The 15,213-nt window shown below is 31.6% G+C and overlaps 1 protein-coding gene across 1 annotated transcript; it reads right to left on the bottom strand.

The window, feature by feature from the left end:
- Window positions 1-408: 408 nt before the first annotated feature.
- On the bottom strand, window positions 409-6,603 carry LOC108915268. The gene is made up of 2 exons (XM_018721248.1): window positions 6,528-6,603; window positions 409-1,061 (listed from the first exon to the last, which is right to left on the bottom strand). The coding sequence occupies exons 1-2, from the start codon at window positions 6,576-6,578 to the stop codon at window positions 441-443; spliced, it is 672 nt and encodes a 223-aa protein (XP_018576764.1). The 5' UTR covers window positions 6,579-6,603; the 3' UTR covers window positions 409-440.
- Window positions 6,604-15,213: the final 8,610 nt, after the last annotated feature.

The following is a 15,213-nucleotide window of genomic DNA, read 5'->3' as shown; positions in this document are numbered from 1 at the left end:
ATTTTACAGATTTTTTACTTTGGTAGCATTTATGATTTATATGTTATACAAGAACCTTATACAGTATTGTTTTTATTCAAAAATAAACCAATTGTCACTTAAAATTGAATATATTTGAGAATGGAAACCATTGGAAATTTATAAAAATTGTTAAAAATATTTAAATTTTCACTAGAATGTAATAAATTTTGAAAGTAAAACAAATTTTTATATTTTCGCCACAAAACCACACCAAATTATAGAAATTACGAACAACTTTAATTCTAGTGCATTATGGAGTACATTTATTGGACAAATTCATAATATTTACTAAATTTTTCAATTTTCATCAATTTTTAATAAATACCACATATTTATTACTACATTCTAAAATGAATTCTTACACTATAAATATATAATGGTGGCTAAATAAAAGCTTATTTGCCTTAAATCTTTACATATCAAGAAATAACTGCCTCTATACAATTCTTAAAAGTCCAGTAAATTGTATCAGTTGCCTTGTTCAACCCTTCTGAGTACCTTGCAGTACAGCTATCAGAATATCCCATGGCTTCTGGTAGTGTTGTACGTATCTCGTTCTGAAACGTCGTAATTTTGCTTTCCACATCATCAATCTTATCATCAAAGCAAGTTTTTAATTTAGTTCCATCTAGAGGATGCTTTATGATACACCACTGTATTACTATAGACAGAGATAGCTCTTCTTTCGCTAAGTTCAACGAGAAGGCATACAGGTGCTTCACACTATTCTGTAGTCTACACTTTTCCATGATGGTCAAATGGATACGATTGATACCTTGGTGTTCTTCAATTAAGCAAGAGGTTATGTTTGTATGGTTTTTAGAAGCTTTGTTTTCTGCTTCTGCAATAAATTTGTCCAGATCAGCTAACTGTTTTTTTACTTTATTTTCCGCGGAGTCTACAACTTCTTTTATATGTTTTTGGGTATTAAATATTTCTTGTGTTCCATTTCCCACTACCTTAGTTATTTCGACAGATAAGGAGAGGAATTTCGGAATGTATTGGGCTATAACCATAACCGACGACGTTGCGTCATTTACCTGAAATTAAAAACAAATTTTCGCAGTTAGAATAAGTTCACATGAACCTTAAAGAGATGGAAGATCAAAGTAATGGTAAAATAATGAAGCAGAGCAGTTACGTCATCAAAACCAAGCTTGTATTGTCCCGTAAGTGACTTAAGAAGAGAAAAACAGCAGTAAGTTGAAAATATAATTTTGTTGGGATACACGGTTTCCTGAATTATATAAGACAAAAGTTATTATATAAAAAACTCGTCAAAATAAGAATAAATTTGCATGTATCGAGTAATGTCTCCGAGATAAAGAATGTTCAAGTTGAAATTGCTGAAAACTTTTTAATATATTCAAGATTCTGAAAGATAAACAAATAGTATTTCTCCTTAGATAAAATTTTATCCCCTTTTGCTTGGGGCTAGAACATTAAAATTTGGATTCTTTTTCACAAAAATTGTGTGGTTTATTATTTAAAATCGTTATATCCATTTAGGCAGAGGAAAATAAAAACCTTTTTTATAACATTTTTGTGTAAATGTGTATAAATTTTAAAGTTATGTTCTAGAAATAAGTTAATACAGTTTGTATTAGGAAAGAAAGCGCAATTTCAACTTTATTTCGGATCCATTCTCGTGGGAACGTTTTCTTTATTTCAAGGAATTGTATAGTCAAGTAAAGTTTGTCATCAATATAAAATATGTTCTAAAATACACAAAATATTCAAAACTCTGTGTATTTAAAAATATCTGGCATTTGCTTCTATTCTATAGCAATTTTTGTAAAAATTACCGTGATATTTTCTGAGATAATGAACGATTTCTATTCTCATACCAGACATTCCACTATTTTCAACGAATTGAACATATTACTATAGAAAAGTAATTAGTAAACCTATAATTAAAGACGCTTTTAAATTAATATTGACACATTATTAATAGCTAAAAGCGGTAAAATCTATTACATTCTTATAGAACATAATATCTGCTTCAATTAAAAAAAGATTGACTGAAAGGTGTTATATTTGAGCGACTTCAAATATGCAGATACCTCATTAGGCGAGCTAACTGATATTTTATTTATAATAACTCAAAACAGGTCATCAACGAATGATGATCATAATAAAAATATATATCTGCAATTGGTCTTAATTTTTAGGTAGTAGGAAATCGTACTTTCTCTTTGCAGATTGCTCCAATATTGCAACCAAATATTTTAAAATTGTTTTTATTATACAAAAAGCTCCATAGGTATAGTCTTTCCGATCTCAATTGAAGAATCATGAGGTTGGCAGTATGTATCAGGTTCAGTCGCTGACGCAGCAACTCGGCGTTGAAATATTTGAAAAACATGTTCCCATATTTATTTAGCCATACTTATATACAAATCTGGTCGCTCAGTTGAAGAATGAGCGCGCGGGCAAACGCGGCACAAACACAGCTGCACTGGGCGACCTGACCATAAATTCAGGTGTCAATAAATGGCTTAGCAGTGCAGTGCAGCAATGCGGAATTTGGTGTGATTCAGGTAATTTTAATTTATTATAGGTACCTTCTATTAATCATTCATATTACAATTGCGAAAGGAAGAAATAAGAGGGATATTTTGTTTACTAATATCATTACAACTTGACATTTGGAGATCTTTTGTAACGGAACAAAACGAAATTTACCATCAATATAATAAAATTGTTTGAGGTCATACATAATTAAAATCAAGTGAATATATATATAATAGAAATTTTCTACACAATATACAAATTATTATAATATTTTATCTTTAGCAGAAAACTATCTTAGGAATGCCTATGACGCTCATTAAATTTTATTGCTAGGCGTTTTTATACATTCTACTGACTGCATAATTTTTTGCACGGGACTAGTATTTTGCTAGTAGAAATTGTTCTGCACGGGAGTGGACCGGGAAAATTCGGGAAATGGTCGGAAAACTGCAAAAAAATGTTTCGAGAATAACTTGAAAAGTATTGAGAATTTCACAAACATGCATTTGTAGAGCATAAAATTCTCATTTTTGGCAATTATTGAGTTAATTAACGTTGAATTTTTCTTCAATCATCATCCGAAAGTAGATAATAGATACTACGAACTTAATATTAATGTGAGTTATAAGAGTCTCTGAATTCTCCATATATTAGAATTTAATCCCCTTAATTTGTATAAACGGGATGATATATTGCGTATGTCTAACACGGACGAATAGCTGAATAGATTTCGGAGACTTAAAAATGTTTTATTATTATTATTATTCATTCGCCTCGACATTAATGATTTTCAATCGTACATATAAAGCACAAAGTAAATCGGATTTATAAAAATATATACTGGTTTATTCAAGTTAGGCACCAAAATATACGGGTGTCCCATAAGCACATGATCAAAATGGTACTGCGACATTCTTTGGCTCAAAAGAAGACGATGTGACCTAACATTCATTAAGAAAAAATGTCTGGTTCCTCTGCTATTGACTGTCAAAGTTCTTGAAAAAAAAAATATGTTTTTTGTAATATCTGGAGGATGTTACGATGGATTTTAATGAAACTTGCTGTGGACTTGTTCCTAAGTAAAACTCATGTTTTGATGAAGCAACCGCGTCCATCTTCCTTGGTCTAGTGGTAAATTCTTGAGTGTCTTGGTACAAGAATTACCAGAACTTTTTATTCGGTCCCTGGAATTAATTAATTTTATTTTTATTGATGCATCAGTCCTTTTTCGTGCTCTGGGTAAAATTTTGTAGCATTCATAGTTTTTACGCAATTTTTTTTTTTTTTTCAATTTTAGACAATAATTATCACTACTACTCAAGTATAACAGCTACTCACTACAATTACTACTATCGTAGTAAGCGATGATGTCATTTTATAATAAATGAATTGTCAATCAATTCGTTTGGAATAGCGTTTTCTAATGAAGAGATAACCGACTGATCAAAGTTTTAGGGTTTTGCGAAGATAACTTCGACGGGTATCAGATTACCGATTTACATGGATTGAAAAGAGTTTGCGGGAGACTGGGCAATTTGGTGTTTGAGCCGTTGACCGTGTGGGTCATCCCCAAGTACGAAATGCAGCCGTTGAGGGAGACATTTTAAATAGGGTCGCTGAAGATCCAAATATCAGTACTCGCCGTCTGACAGTGGAATAAGGCGTACCAAAAAGTACAATTAATCGCATCATAAGACAGCAGCTCCTCCATCCTTATCATGCGACGTCTATTAAAGAGCTTTTACCATACCACTTTGAGAGAAGACTTCAATTTCGCCCCTGTATTTAAGGAGCGTCGGCATGCGATTTAAATTTCACCAGCCGAATGTTATTCACCATTACGCAGAAGAAATTCCTTATGCGAGGCGTATTAACCACTTTCAGGTGGAATTTCCAATAAATGTTTGGACCGGGATCATCGGTGACATCCTTCTGGGTCCTTAGTCATGCCGCGCCGCCGCCGCTTGAATAGCGAAAATTATTTCAATTTTCTGACGAATACTTTTCCGATTCTAATGGAAGATGTCCCTTTCGATCTTCGTGCTCAGATGTGGTTCATGCACGATGGAGCTCCTCCGCAGTTTAGTGCAAATATAACAGCACATTTAAATAATACTTTTCCACACAAGTGGATCGGAAGAAGAGGGAGAGATGTTCTTGTCGAATGGACCCCCAGGTCCCCCGACTTAACGTTGTTAAATTTTTTCTATGGGGAGCCTTGAAGAATAAAGTTTACGCTACTCCTGTGGAATCCCAGGAAGAATTATTGCGTAGAATTCAAAACGAGGCGGACGTAATACGGAAAGATCCAAAAATGTAGAGGATGGCTCAATTAAATTTCAATCGAAGGATCCAGCTACGCATGCAGGAATATGTCTTGTAATTCCACCATCATCTATCGTATCTATGTAACTATCATCCAGTTTCATTAAAGAGAATTATGTCTTTCCTAAGTACGTCTTTACATTTTTTGAGTGTTAACAGAAAATAAATCTAATGAAGTAAAATGATATTCAATCCGTCGCATTGCGATATACTTTAAAGTTACGACCATTTTACTTTCAATATTGATATCCTAGGTAAAAGAATTGGCAATTATTATTAGAGAAAACAGAAAACAATTTTTTGCGTAAAAACTATGAATACTACAAGATTTTACCAAGATACTTATTACGATAGTAGTGATTGTAGTGAGTATTTGTTGTACTTGAGTAGTAGTGATAATGATTGTTTAAAATTGAAAAAAATATTTTTGCGTAAAAACTTTGAAAGCTACAAATTTTACCAAGAGCACGAAAATCTCGAAAAAGGACTGATGCATCAATAAAATAAAATGAATTAATTCCAACGACCAAATAAAAAGTTCTGGTAATTCTTTTATCAAGACACTCAAGAATTTACCACTAGCCCAAGGCAGATGGATGCGGTTGCTTCATTAAAATATGAGTTTTACTTAGGAACTTTGACAGTCAATAGCAGAGGAACCAGACATTTTTTCTAAATGGAAGTTAGGTAAAATCGTCTTCTTTTGAGCCAGATAATGTTGCAGTACCTTTTTGATCATGTGCTTATGGGACACTCTGTATACTATGACCTATCTATACTACCACCAATTTTCTTTTTGACTTAAAAATTGTTTTTGTACATTAATTTTTTACAGATAATGTAGGTACGCTATTAAACCAAATTTTATTATAGAAGTAAAGATGACTAATTACTAGAATTACCATATTTTTAAAACGACATACTAATACTGCCATTACTAAATATCTAAATTATTATTATTGACTTAATATTCCCATCTTTTTTCAATATTAAACAGTTTGTATTGCATAATGCCATAATACTTTATATATTTTTGACCATTTGTATTTAGTAAAAACATTTACTCGTATATATAGGTAGATTAACGACGAAATAGAAATAATCAATTTCTAAGACACTTGGATTTTATTTTCTGTATTATTCCATTAAATATTCCCTTCAGTGATTTAATAGCCACTTCAAAGAATTCTACTCCTGTAGCTGTTAACAAAAATATGGAAAAGTGAAAATGGTCCGGTCACGATCTCACTGATTTGGCGTGGATTGCCCCATATACAATTGCACTTGTGAAAACTACCCTATCCCAACAGAAGCGTATGATAAATAAAATCAGGTACATTCTGAGAAATGTCCCTATATCGCGGCGTCCAGTTTATTGGAGCACATTTCAATTAGTCAGAGAAATATCTCATGTATGGCTGCTGAATAGCAGCTCCATATATAGAATACCAATTTTTCCTCGTTAAAATTGTTCCGGATATAAACGATAAAGATCAAAATGTGAAATCCCCAGTGTCTGCCGGTATTAGATAACTATCACAATATTTTTATATGTTGACTATCCGAATTCTATTAGCTAATACCTTGTAATAATACATAAAAGTCTGCCCGTAAATAGCTATGATTTTTTTGTAATTAATTAGTAAAGTATAATACATTAATATTACCTGAATTAATGAGCCGACAAGTAAAAACAAGCACAGTGACCTTGTAACCATTTTTTTCCTTTTAAGTTTATGGACACACTGAACGAAAGGCAGAGCGTTCTTTATTTATATTTTGATAACGACCGAAGATAACAAAATAGATTCAAGTGTTACTATGATACTTTTGTAATGCGGTAAATAACAGATGCGCTTCTTTTACAAACCTGTAGTGATTGATTACAAACCAAATTATTATATATCCTTTGTCGTTCAAAGTTGAACCAGATTAATCTACTGAATTAAAAATAATAATAATAAAACTTTGTTTTTAACATTTCGCTAATATGCTAAATAATGTAAATACATCATTCTTTCAAGAAAACAAACAAAAGGAATGAGATTGAAATTCTAAAAAGAATTTATGTGACGTAAAACACCTGAACAAAGGTTTCTAACTGAAACTTCCGATTTCTACAACCATCACCAAAGCGTAATGAGGTTCTCGTTATATCAACACATCACTACCAAAACTGTAATCTAATTTCAGTCCTGGTGAATGGGATAAAAACTATCAGTCTCCTGCCACTTTGTGGTTTATTGTAGCTAACTTCTAAAGTTATTCCACAGGTTTAGCTTTCTAATAAGGCCAATATTCTAATAAGACTAATGTCCTAATAACACCAATATTTGATGAAATTTTGTTGATGAAGATGGAAAGAGCTTTACTTTGCTGAAAGCGAAAGAGTACATTGTTTTGTTCTACCGTTTCCTAATTTCCTAACCACAACCACCATTCAACTTCTTCACCTTGGTCCAGTTCGGGTAGATTCTATTGTTCGCTGTTGTAATTAATTCAGTAAAGATGTCATTTTATAAAAAAAATTCCAAACATGATAATTTTTTCAGGGTTGCTTGAATTCGAACTCCTGGTACAAATTGCGCTATGGGGGTGATTTCCTAAACATTTTTTAGAGCAAAATGACCTTCACAAAAGTTGTAGAGGATCAAATTCTGAACAACTTTTCCATATAAAATAATTTTTTTTGTATGTCTAATACTTAACGAGTTACTGCGCATTATGTGACAAAAATTGGTCTTGTAAACAAGTTTTTACAAAAAAAAAATATAGGGAAAAATTCTCTAGAATTTTATCCTCTACAATTTTTATGAAGGTCATATTTTTGTAAAAACATGCGTGCCCAATTTTTGCCACATAATGCACAGTAACTCGTTAAGTATTAGACACACAAAAAATGCGTCCCCTATAAGCCGAGCACAACTTTATTGGATTGAATCTGTTTATTTTCAGAAAATTTTTAGCTCTGATTTTTGATAAATCCCTTATAAAGATCCTCAGGCGAATTAATTTTGACAGTATTCCTGTATTTCCTCTCCAAACTAATTGCAAGTCAGGAAATTCTGGCAGTAACCAAATCTATACCAAGAACTGGTTTCAGTAATAGATTTCAAGACAGCGTCTTTCCTAGCAGAAAGTCTGCGTCCTTACCAAACCAATTAATATCCAAATTAGAATCACTATGCTATTATTCTATAATCGGTAGAATCTTCTGACAGATTCATTTACGCCATTTGATGGCATACATTTCTGTCTAGTGATTGTATATGTATCAAGGCTTACTGACAATCAAACCAAACTTTCGCCTTTGTCTTATTTTGGTAAATATACAATTCTTGCGAAATGACACTTAATATGATGTTTCTCTTAAACGTAACTCCACATATCATTACACCATTGAATCAAAAGGCATAAATGTGCTCTGACATATCTTTTTAATTGTAGAAATATTCAATCAAGTATTATTTTCATCTGATTAAATCGTCAATATTAAAGTATTGGAAGTTTAAAGAGTGAACTGTAGATAACACAAATGATGTTTCTCGAAGTTCAGAGGAATTTAGGTTTCGGTTAATAACAATGGATAAGTAATTTATAGATTAATTGTTATATATGGAACAAGGCTTTTTATAAACTAGGTAAACAAAACTGTCTCTATAATCATCTAAAAAGTAAACTATCGACTACATTTGTTTAAGATATCAAACATAAAGAAAGAAATGACAAACACTTGAGGATAATTTGACCGAAACTTATTTTGTTTGTGTTTTCTACGATGTGTACATTTTTAAATTAAATCACATTATCTGCACCATCATTTTCTCGACAGTGTCACTCAGAGTATTCTACAATATTAAATATTAAATATAAATGTTACGCAATTTAGTATGTCAAATACTTAAAATCATGCCGCATGAAACAAAAATAACCTCACTTTTTGCTTTTGTTATTCGTCTAAGATACTTAAGAGAGTGTACAGATAAAAGGCATCATGTTACAAATCTAATAGTAGTTTGCAAGGCTTGGTGAAGTCACTGCTCAGTCTGTCGAGATGGCTAAAGAAGGCAAGCCCTTTTTGGAACTCTCACCTGAAATACTTTCACATTGAGCCAGAATAGCCCTTGCACGATACAAGCAGCTATGTAAAAGAAATTCAACCTCAAATGACCTTATGATTATACACAAAGGGTCGTAAGGTCAACGTTAACATACGAGTATAAGGTGATAGTTTTATTGCCGAAGACAGTGCAAGTGGGTCAAAGACTTCTAAGTCTAATGAAGAGTTGAAAGTCTTGCTGTCCTATCACTAAATATCCCCATTCAAGGAGAATTTAATTTCGTACGTTAAAGATTACTAGAGGGACATCCCACCAGTTGTTCGGAACCATAATGGAGTACACTAAAAGCTGTACGATGAATTAAAGACATATCTGCTTTGAGCAGAGTCAACTGACCGCTTGGCTCCAAGATACAGTTTTCGAAGAACTTCAACATGATTATACCAGAAAGGAAATACTGAAGGAAGGGGTTCCCTGTTAAAGCCTACTTAGTCTGGTCTGTGGAAGGCTATAGACTAAGGGTTATTCACTTAATCTGCGAATAAAGCCACGGTCATTCAAGCGGAGGAATGGCCGTTGGACATATAACATATAACGATGTAGATAAGAGGAACGTTAAAAACCAAAGAATTGCTATCAATCAGCCATACTAAACAGTCAGCTCTAACAGTAATGCTCATAACATATCAATTATAGACTGCTGTTTGGATACATTGGGAATACAAGAAAGCCAGAATGACATGCTCTGATGAGTTACGTAGAGAAGGTTCATCTACAGATCTGCAATATACTTATGCAAGAATGGGTGTAGCAATGCCCAGAAATGGCGGCTTGAAATCATTATCATTATTATCATTAAAGGAGTTAACAGCAATCTGCAGATGTCGGTAAGTTAGATGGAGACTGCTAACAGGACCTTGAAAACTCAGGAAACGTATGATGGGCCTGGAAGAAGACAGTCTTTTTAGATTCTACCAGGAGGAAGAGTATAGTGCAATTGCAGGTGTGAAGGCCAGAATCATATTATATTCTGTTATTTAGAAAAGAAAATCCGGATACTGATAGCTGCGTCAAAGAACCACGGTCAAAGCTGTAAAACCTAATTACAAAATAGAAGCTGAGTGAATAACTTATATAATTCAAATGTTTGATGACACTACATGTCATGAAATGTTATTATTATTCTTACTATAGGTAATTCTGAGAAATTCAATGAAAATGATAAATAAAAAGAGTACCTACTTACATTATTTTTTTACTGTATTTTATAACAATTTATTCTTATGTGACATTCTATACCAAATTGCACTTGTGGAAACAGCTCTATTATAAAAAGCGTTGTAATATTTTTGCAACATATGTATTAACAAATATAAAAAATGCCGGTTTTATACTTTTCTTTATTATTTACTGAAAATTTTCTATTTACTACAGTGTTAAGAGCGCATCTCGTAATAGGGCCAGCGCCTACGTTTTTGGTACAGAAAGGCAATGCAGGTAAGTAAGTATTAAGACATAATGTAACTTTAAAAGTCTTTTAATAATACACCTCAGGTATGTAAATTCGTAAACCAATATGTGTGATAATTGATCGAAGGTATGTAATTATAAAAATGGTTCACTTAATACGTCAGGCGGAGAAGGATTTATACATATGATATTCACAGACGGTCTCTGATGAAGGGTGGTCAAATTATAGTAACTTTGTACCACCCGTCCATTATTCTTATATGTATTTGTAACCACAGTTTAAATCACCTCACATTTACATGAATTAAATTTGTGTTTGTAACAACAATGCCTAAGGCCAAGATTCTGTATATAATCTGGCATTTCTTATAAATCATCATTAAGCAAAATATTTTACAGAAATTTGTTCATTATCTTGATCACAATTTTCGTACTTAAATAGGCAATTAATCATTATAAATTTAGTTTAGTTTATTATTAGACAAGTCGTAGCTGCACTGAATGATTTATATTTTTCCAGTTCTTCCTTGACATACCATTTCTATAATTGTTTTACATATTTACAAAAAAGTTGCACCACATGGGGCCTTATAATTTATAATAAACACCTTCAAAGTTTTCAAAAATTAATTTAGGTGAGAATAATCGTAAATATACATTTTAATAGACATCGAAATTATCTAAAAATATGTCCCAGAGATAAGTACCACAATTTTAACTCATCAAATGCAACAACTTTTGTTAATTTTTTTTTAAAACCTTAGTTTTTAAGATAATTTTTTGAAACTTTACTACATATACCGAAACGGCTTCTAATAATAAACAAAAAGAGGCACGAAAGTACATTACTAAGGTGTTTTTTAATTTATAGCGTTATTTCAATGGTTAAAAAATACTGGAGAAAAATTCGATCTATTTATAAAATTTATTTGGCAAAAGTCGTTAGTTTTGATGAGTTAAATATGTAGTTATAATTTTGGTACTTATTTCTGGGACATCTTGTATGTGCATATAAATTCCTATATACTTTATTTTTGGATATAACGTTGGGTATCGAATTATTTTGGACTTTTCGGCTTGTATTAAATTCAAATACTAATCTCAAAAAAATATCCACTAATTTTGTTTCTGAAAAATTCGTCCTTTGTTACTTACTAATTTTAAATTATACCTCTTGATTGCACAATACTCAAATATGTAAGTAACGTTACTAAAAGAAGTTTGACTAAAATACACTTAAAATGCAAATAGGTGCAACACAGGTGGTAAATGTAAGGAGGTTTCTGACGGGCATTTTGATCCTAAATAATGACGAAGTGATTGGTGAAATATGCATAATTGTAAATTTAAGACCATTTATTTGTGAAGACATAGAGGGTGTTCAAGTTAGAGCTAACTTTTTAAATTTGCCGCTATTTGTGTTTTTTTTCACCAGAATGGTTTTGGGTTTTTGAAGCTGTTAATTAGAAACATGGCGATTAATAAATAAGGAACAGTGCACGATTGAAAAACGCGTCTTTATTGTTAAAAATTATTTAAAATTTGGCGAAAGTTAGACAGATGTTGGAAGAAAAAATCGTAGAAAATATGGAAAAACAAATTGTCCAACAAATAGCACCATTGCGCATAAATTTGAAGAAATTGATTCAATTCAAGGACAAAGAAGTAAAATTTACAGTCGTAGAGGTCATTTACCAGAACATACTGCAACTGTCACTGATAGTGTCACTGCAGAACCAAATACATCAATTCGTCATCGTTAACAGCCATTAGGCATTAAACAAAGGACTTTATTCAGAATATTTTACATAACGATCTTTACTTAAAGGCTTACAAAATACAGTTAACACAAGAATTATTGTACATTCGTTAATTGGGCTCTTGCGATATGAGAAGAAAATTATTTTTTTAACAAAATCATCTTTAGTGTTGATGCTCATTTTGGAATTAGTGGATATGAGTAGCTATAAACAAACAAAATTGTCGTACCGATCTGGAGTGGAGAAAACCCACGAGTAATATTGGAACAATCAATGCAACCGCAAAAAATAACTGTTTTGGTCTAGTAGAATTATTGGTCCATACTTCTTCGTAAAAGAGGCTGGAAAGTTTGTACTATAAATGGTGCTCGATATCGGACGATGATTAATAACTTTCTATAGGATGAATTGGAGTGTATTAATGTACAGAATATGTGGTTTCAACAGGACCGTGCATCATGGCAATGTATAGAGGATTTATTGGTTTTTGGGCCTATTTTTGTAAGGTTATGAAAAATCCTGACGTAATGCAGATTTAGCGACTCCGAAAAGATATGGTAGACATATGGGGCCTTTACTTTTTAGTATATGTACTGCGGACTTTGTGTCGTCAGTAGAGCACACTACTTTGCACATGCATGCAGATGACTTACAAATTTTGTACAGCTTCGAAATTGACAATAAACAAACTGCTGTTGATCTTATTAATTCTGACTTGCATCGGATTAAGGAGTTATGCGATAAAAATGTTCTAATGCTTAACCCAAATAAATGTAAAAACCTGGTTATAGTTACTTAAAAACTAGAAAGTTGGGGGATTTTGCTGTTTATATTGACAATTGTTCTTTGGAAAACTGTAACTGTTGTTCAGTAAAGAATCTGGGTCTTGTATTTGAAAATGACCTGAAATTCTCACAACATGTTAATGAATTATTTAAGAAGGAGTTCATCTCCTTTAAGCAAATAGCGCCTTTAAAACGTTATTAGGGCTATGACATTAAATTTGTATTGGTCGAATCCTTAGTTTTGTCTCATCTAAATTACTGTGATTATTTTTATGGTCCTTTACTTATAAATGCTAATAAATTTAAAATGCAAAAAATTCAAAATTGGTGCATGCGTTTTGTCACATATATATTCTTTCTTCACCATGTTACTTACCCTTTATTCGACAGTTTGGTAAATTAAGACTCAGTGAAAGACGATATGTTCATTTTTGTGTTTTTGTAAATAATATACTGTGTAATACAACTCCTGACTATCTTTATGAGAAGTTGGTTTGGTGACATAATGTACATGATCGACAGCTTCGTAATTTACATGATTTTTAAATAATGCGTCATCGAACTGAGTATTTTAGATGTTCATTTACCTATTTAGCAGCTATGATATTAAATAACGTACTGGTGTTTTTTTAGTTTTAATTTTTTAATTTTTGACTTGTATTAATATAATATGTGTATGAGTGTGAGTCTGACTATACTATGTATTTGTATGTGTATTGCACAAGCATGTATGAGTGTTGTGTATGTATATTTATAAGTTATATTGTTTTCATATTGCTTTTAATATGTGTAAGTTAATTGACTTTCTGAGGGGTAGGCTAATTATCAGTTATCTGTGTCTAGTCCTTTTGTTGTATATTGTCATTGTAACTATGCACAATAAATATTTTTTACCTTTTTTACCTTTACCTTTATATAGTCAGATCCCAGAAGTAATTTTTCGGATTTTTTTGTGTTGTATAATTTCGTATATCACTCAAATTGAATTACGTGAAGATTAAAGGTTTATAGAGCTGCTAGAAGTGATCACTTTTCTGCCAATCTTTTCCATTATTATTCAATATCTAGATATTTCGAATAAATTATGTTTTTTAAAAAAATTAAAGAGTTAACTCAAATTTGAACATTCTCTATAAATATTTCATTTTAGTGGTGCAAAAATATACGAATTTATATATAACATTATAATTAAATTTAAGTGAATATATACAAATCAGTACATAGCTTAAGGATATTGAAATTGAATAATACATAATTTAAAAAAATATAATATTATTCAATATAAAATTATTGAACAACATATTTAAAAAAGTATATAACGATAAACTTTTCAGTGTAGTTTTTAGGCAATATGTGAATACACTGCTTAAGTGAATATGAACATTTACTAATAATTACTACCTAGTCGACATAGGCGTGAAGTGGAAATCAAGGAGTAAATAATAATTAGTTTAATTCAGTTTGTTTTAATTTTAATTGTATCGACACTGTTTTGGGCATGACATATTTTCTTTACCGTTGTTTATTTTTTCTTTGATTATGCTAATCAAAGAAAAAGGCGTTGCATCCATTTAGTAAATACATTAATTTAAACATATCGACAATAAATAAAGGAATAAACGATATCTGCCTGTGTAAGCGAACTAAGGCGTGAACAAGCAAGTTAATAACTTTTGTGCGTGAATACTAATCAAGCAGATCGAAGTTCTGCCTTTTTACCTTTTACGTCAATGTTCTAATCTTGTACCTTTTCGATTACTGTATCCTATTAACTGAAAATGGAAAACTCATTAAAATTATTGTTAAAAATCTAATTAGCACTGACAGAAATTGTGTAATGGTTAATGTTTCTTTTTCCAAACCGCCTTTAATGAATCTGGTCCTATTCTGAATAACTTAAAATTCAAATATTGTTTTTAGGATAACGTAACGTAAATCTTGTAACGAAATTTTAGTTAATTCCGTTACATTTTAATTAAACCATATAACATCAATTTTATCCTTAATTTCACTTAATTTTATAACGTCATAATAGCACCAGTCTCATTATACTCCAACAAGCACCTTGCGCACCATCAGAGATCGTAAACGAACGCGCGTTTCTATGATTCGAAGCGCCATCTACACGAGGGTATAAATACCGGAAACGTACTAGAATAGCCCTCTTTCCTATTTGTTTGCTATTTGCTTCATTCCGTTTAATTTTATTTCCATGGTATTCGAGACACGGGAGGTACATCTTTTCCATTGCGTCACAACCAATATTCATAATATGAA

Source organism: Anoplophora glabripennis, unplaced genomic scaffold (assembly GCF_000390285.2).
Source record: "Anoplophora glabripennis isolate ALB-LARVAE unplaced genomic scaffold, Agla_2.0 scaffold1004, whole genome shotgun sequence".
Classification (NCBI taxonomy): domain Eukaryota; kingdom Metazoa; phylum Arthropoda; class Insecta; order Coleoptera; family Cerambycidae; genus Anoplophora; species Anoplophora glabripennis.
The sequence above is the reverse complement of the archived record's forward strand: the minus strand, read 5'-3'. Positions and strand labels throughout refer to the sequence as shown.

Bases quoted from the DNA above. Each gene is read 5' to 3' on its own strand.
- LOC108915268 (XM_018721248.1), bottom strand. From the start codon at position 6,578: ATGGTTACAAGGTCACTGTGCTTGTTTTTACTTGTCGGCTCATTAATT. The intron at 1,062-6,527 runs GTAATATTAATG...TTTTAATTTCAG, and splicing joins TTGTCGGCTCATTAATTCAG to GTAAATGACGCAACGTCGTC.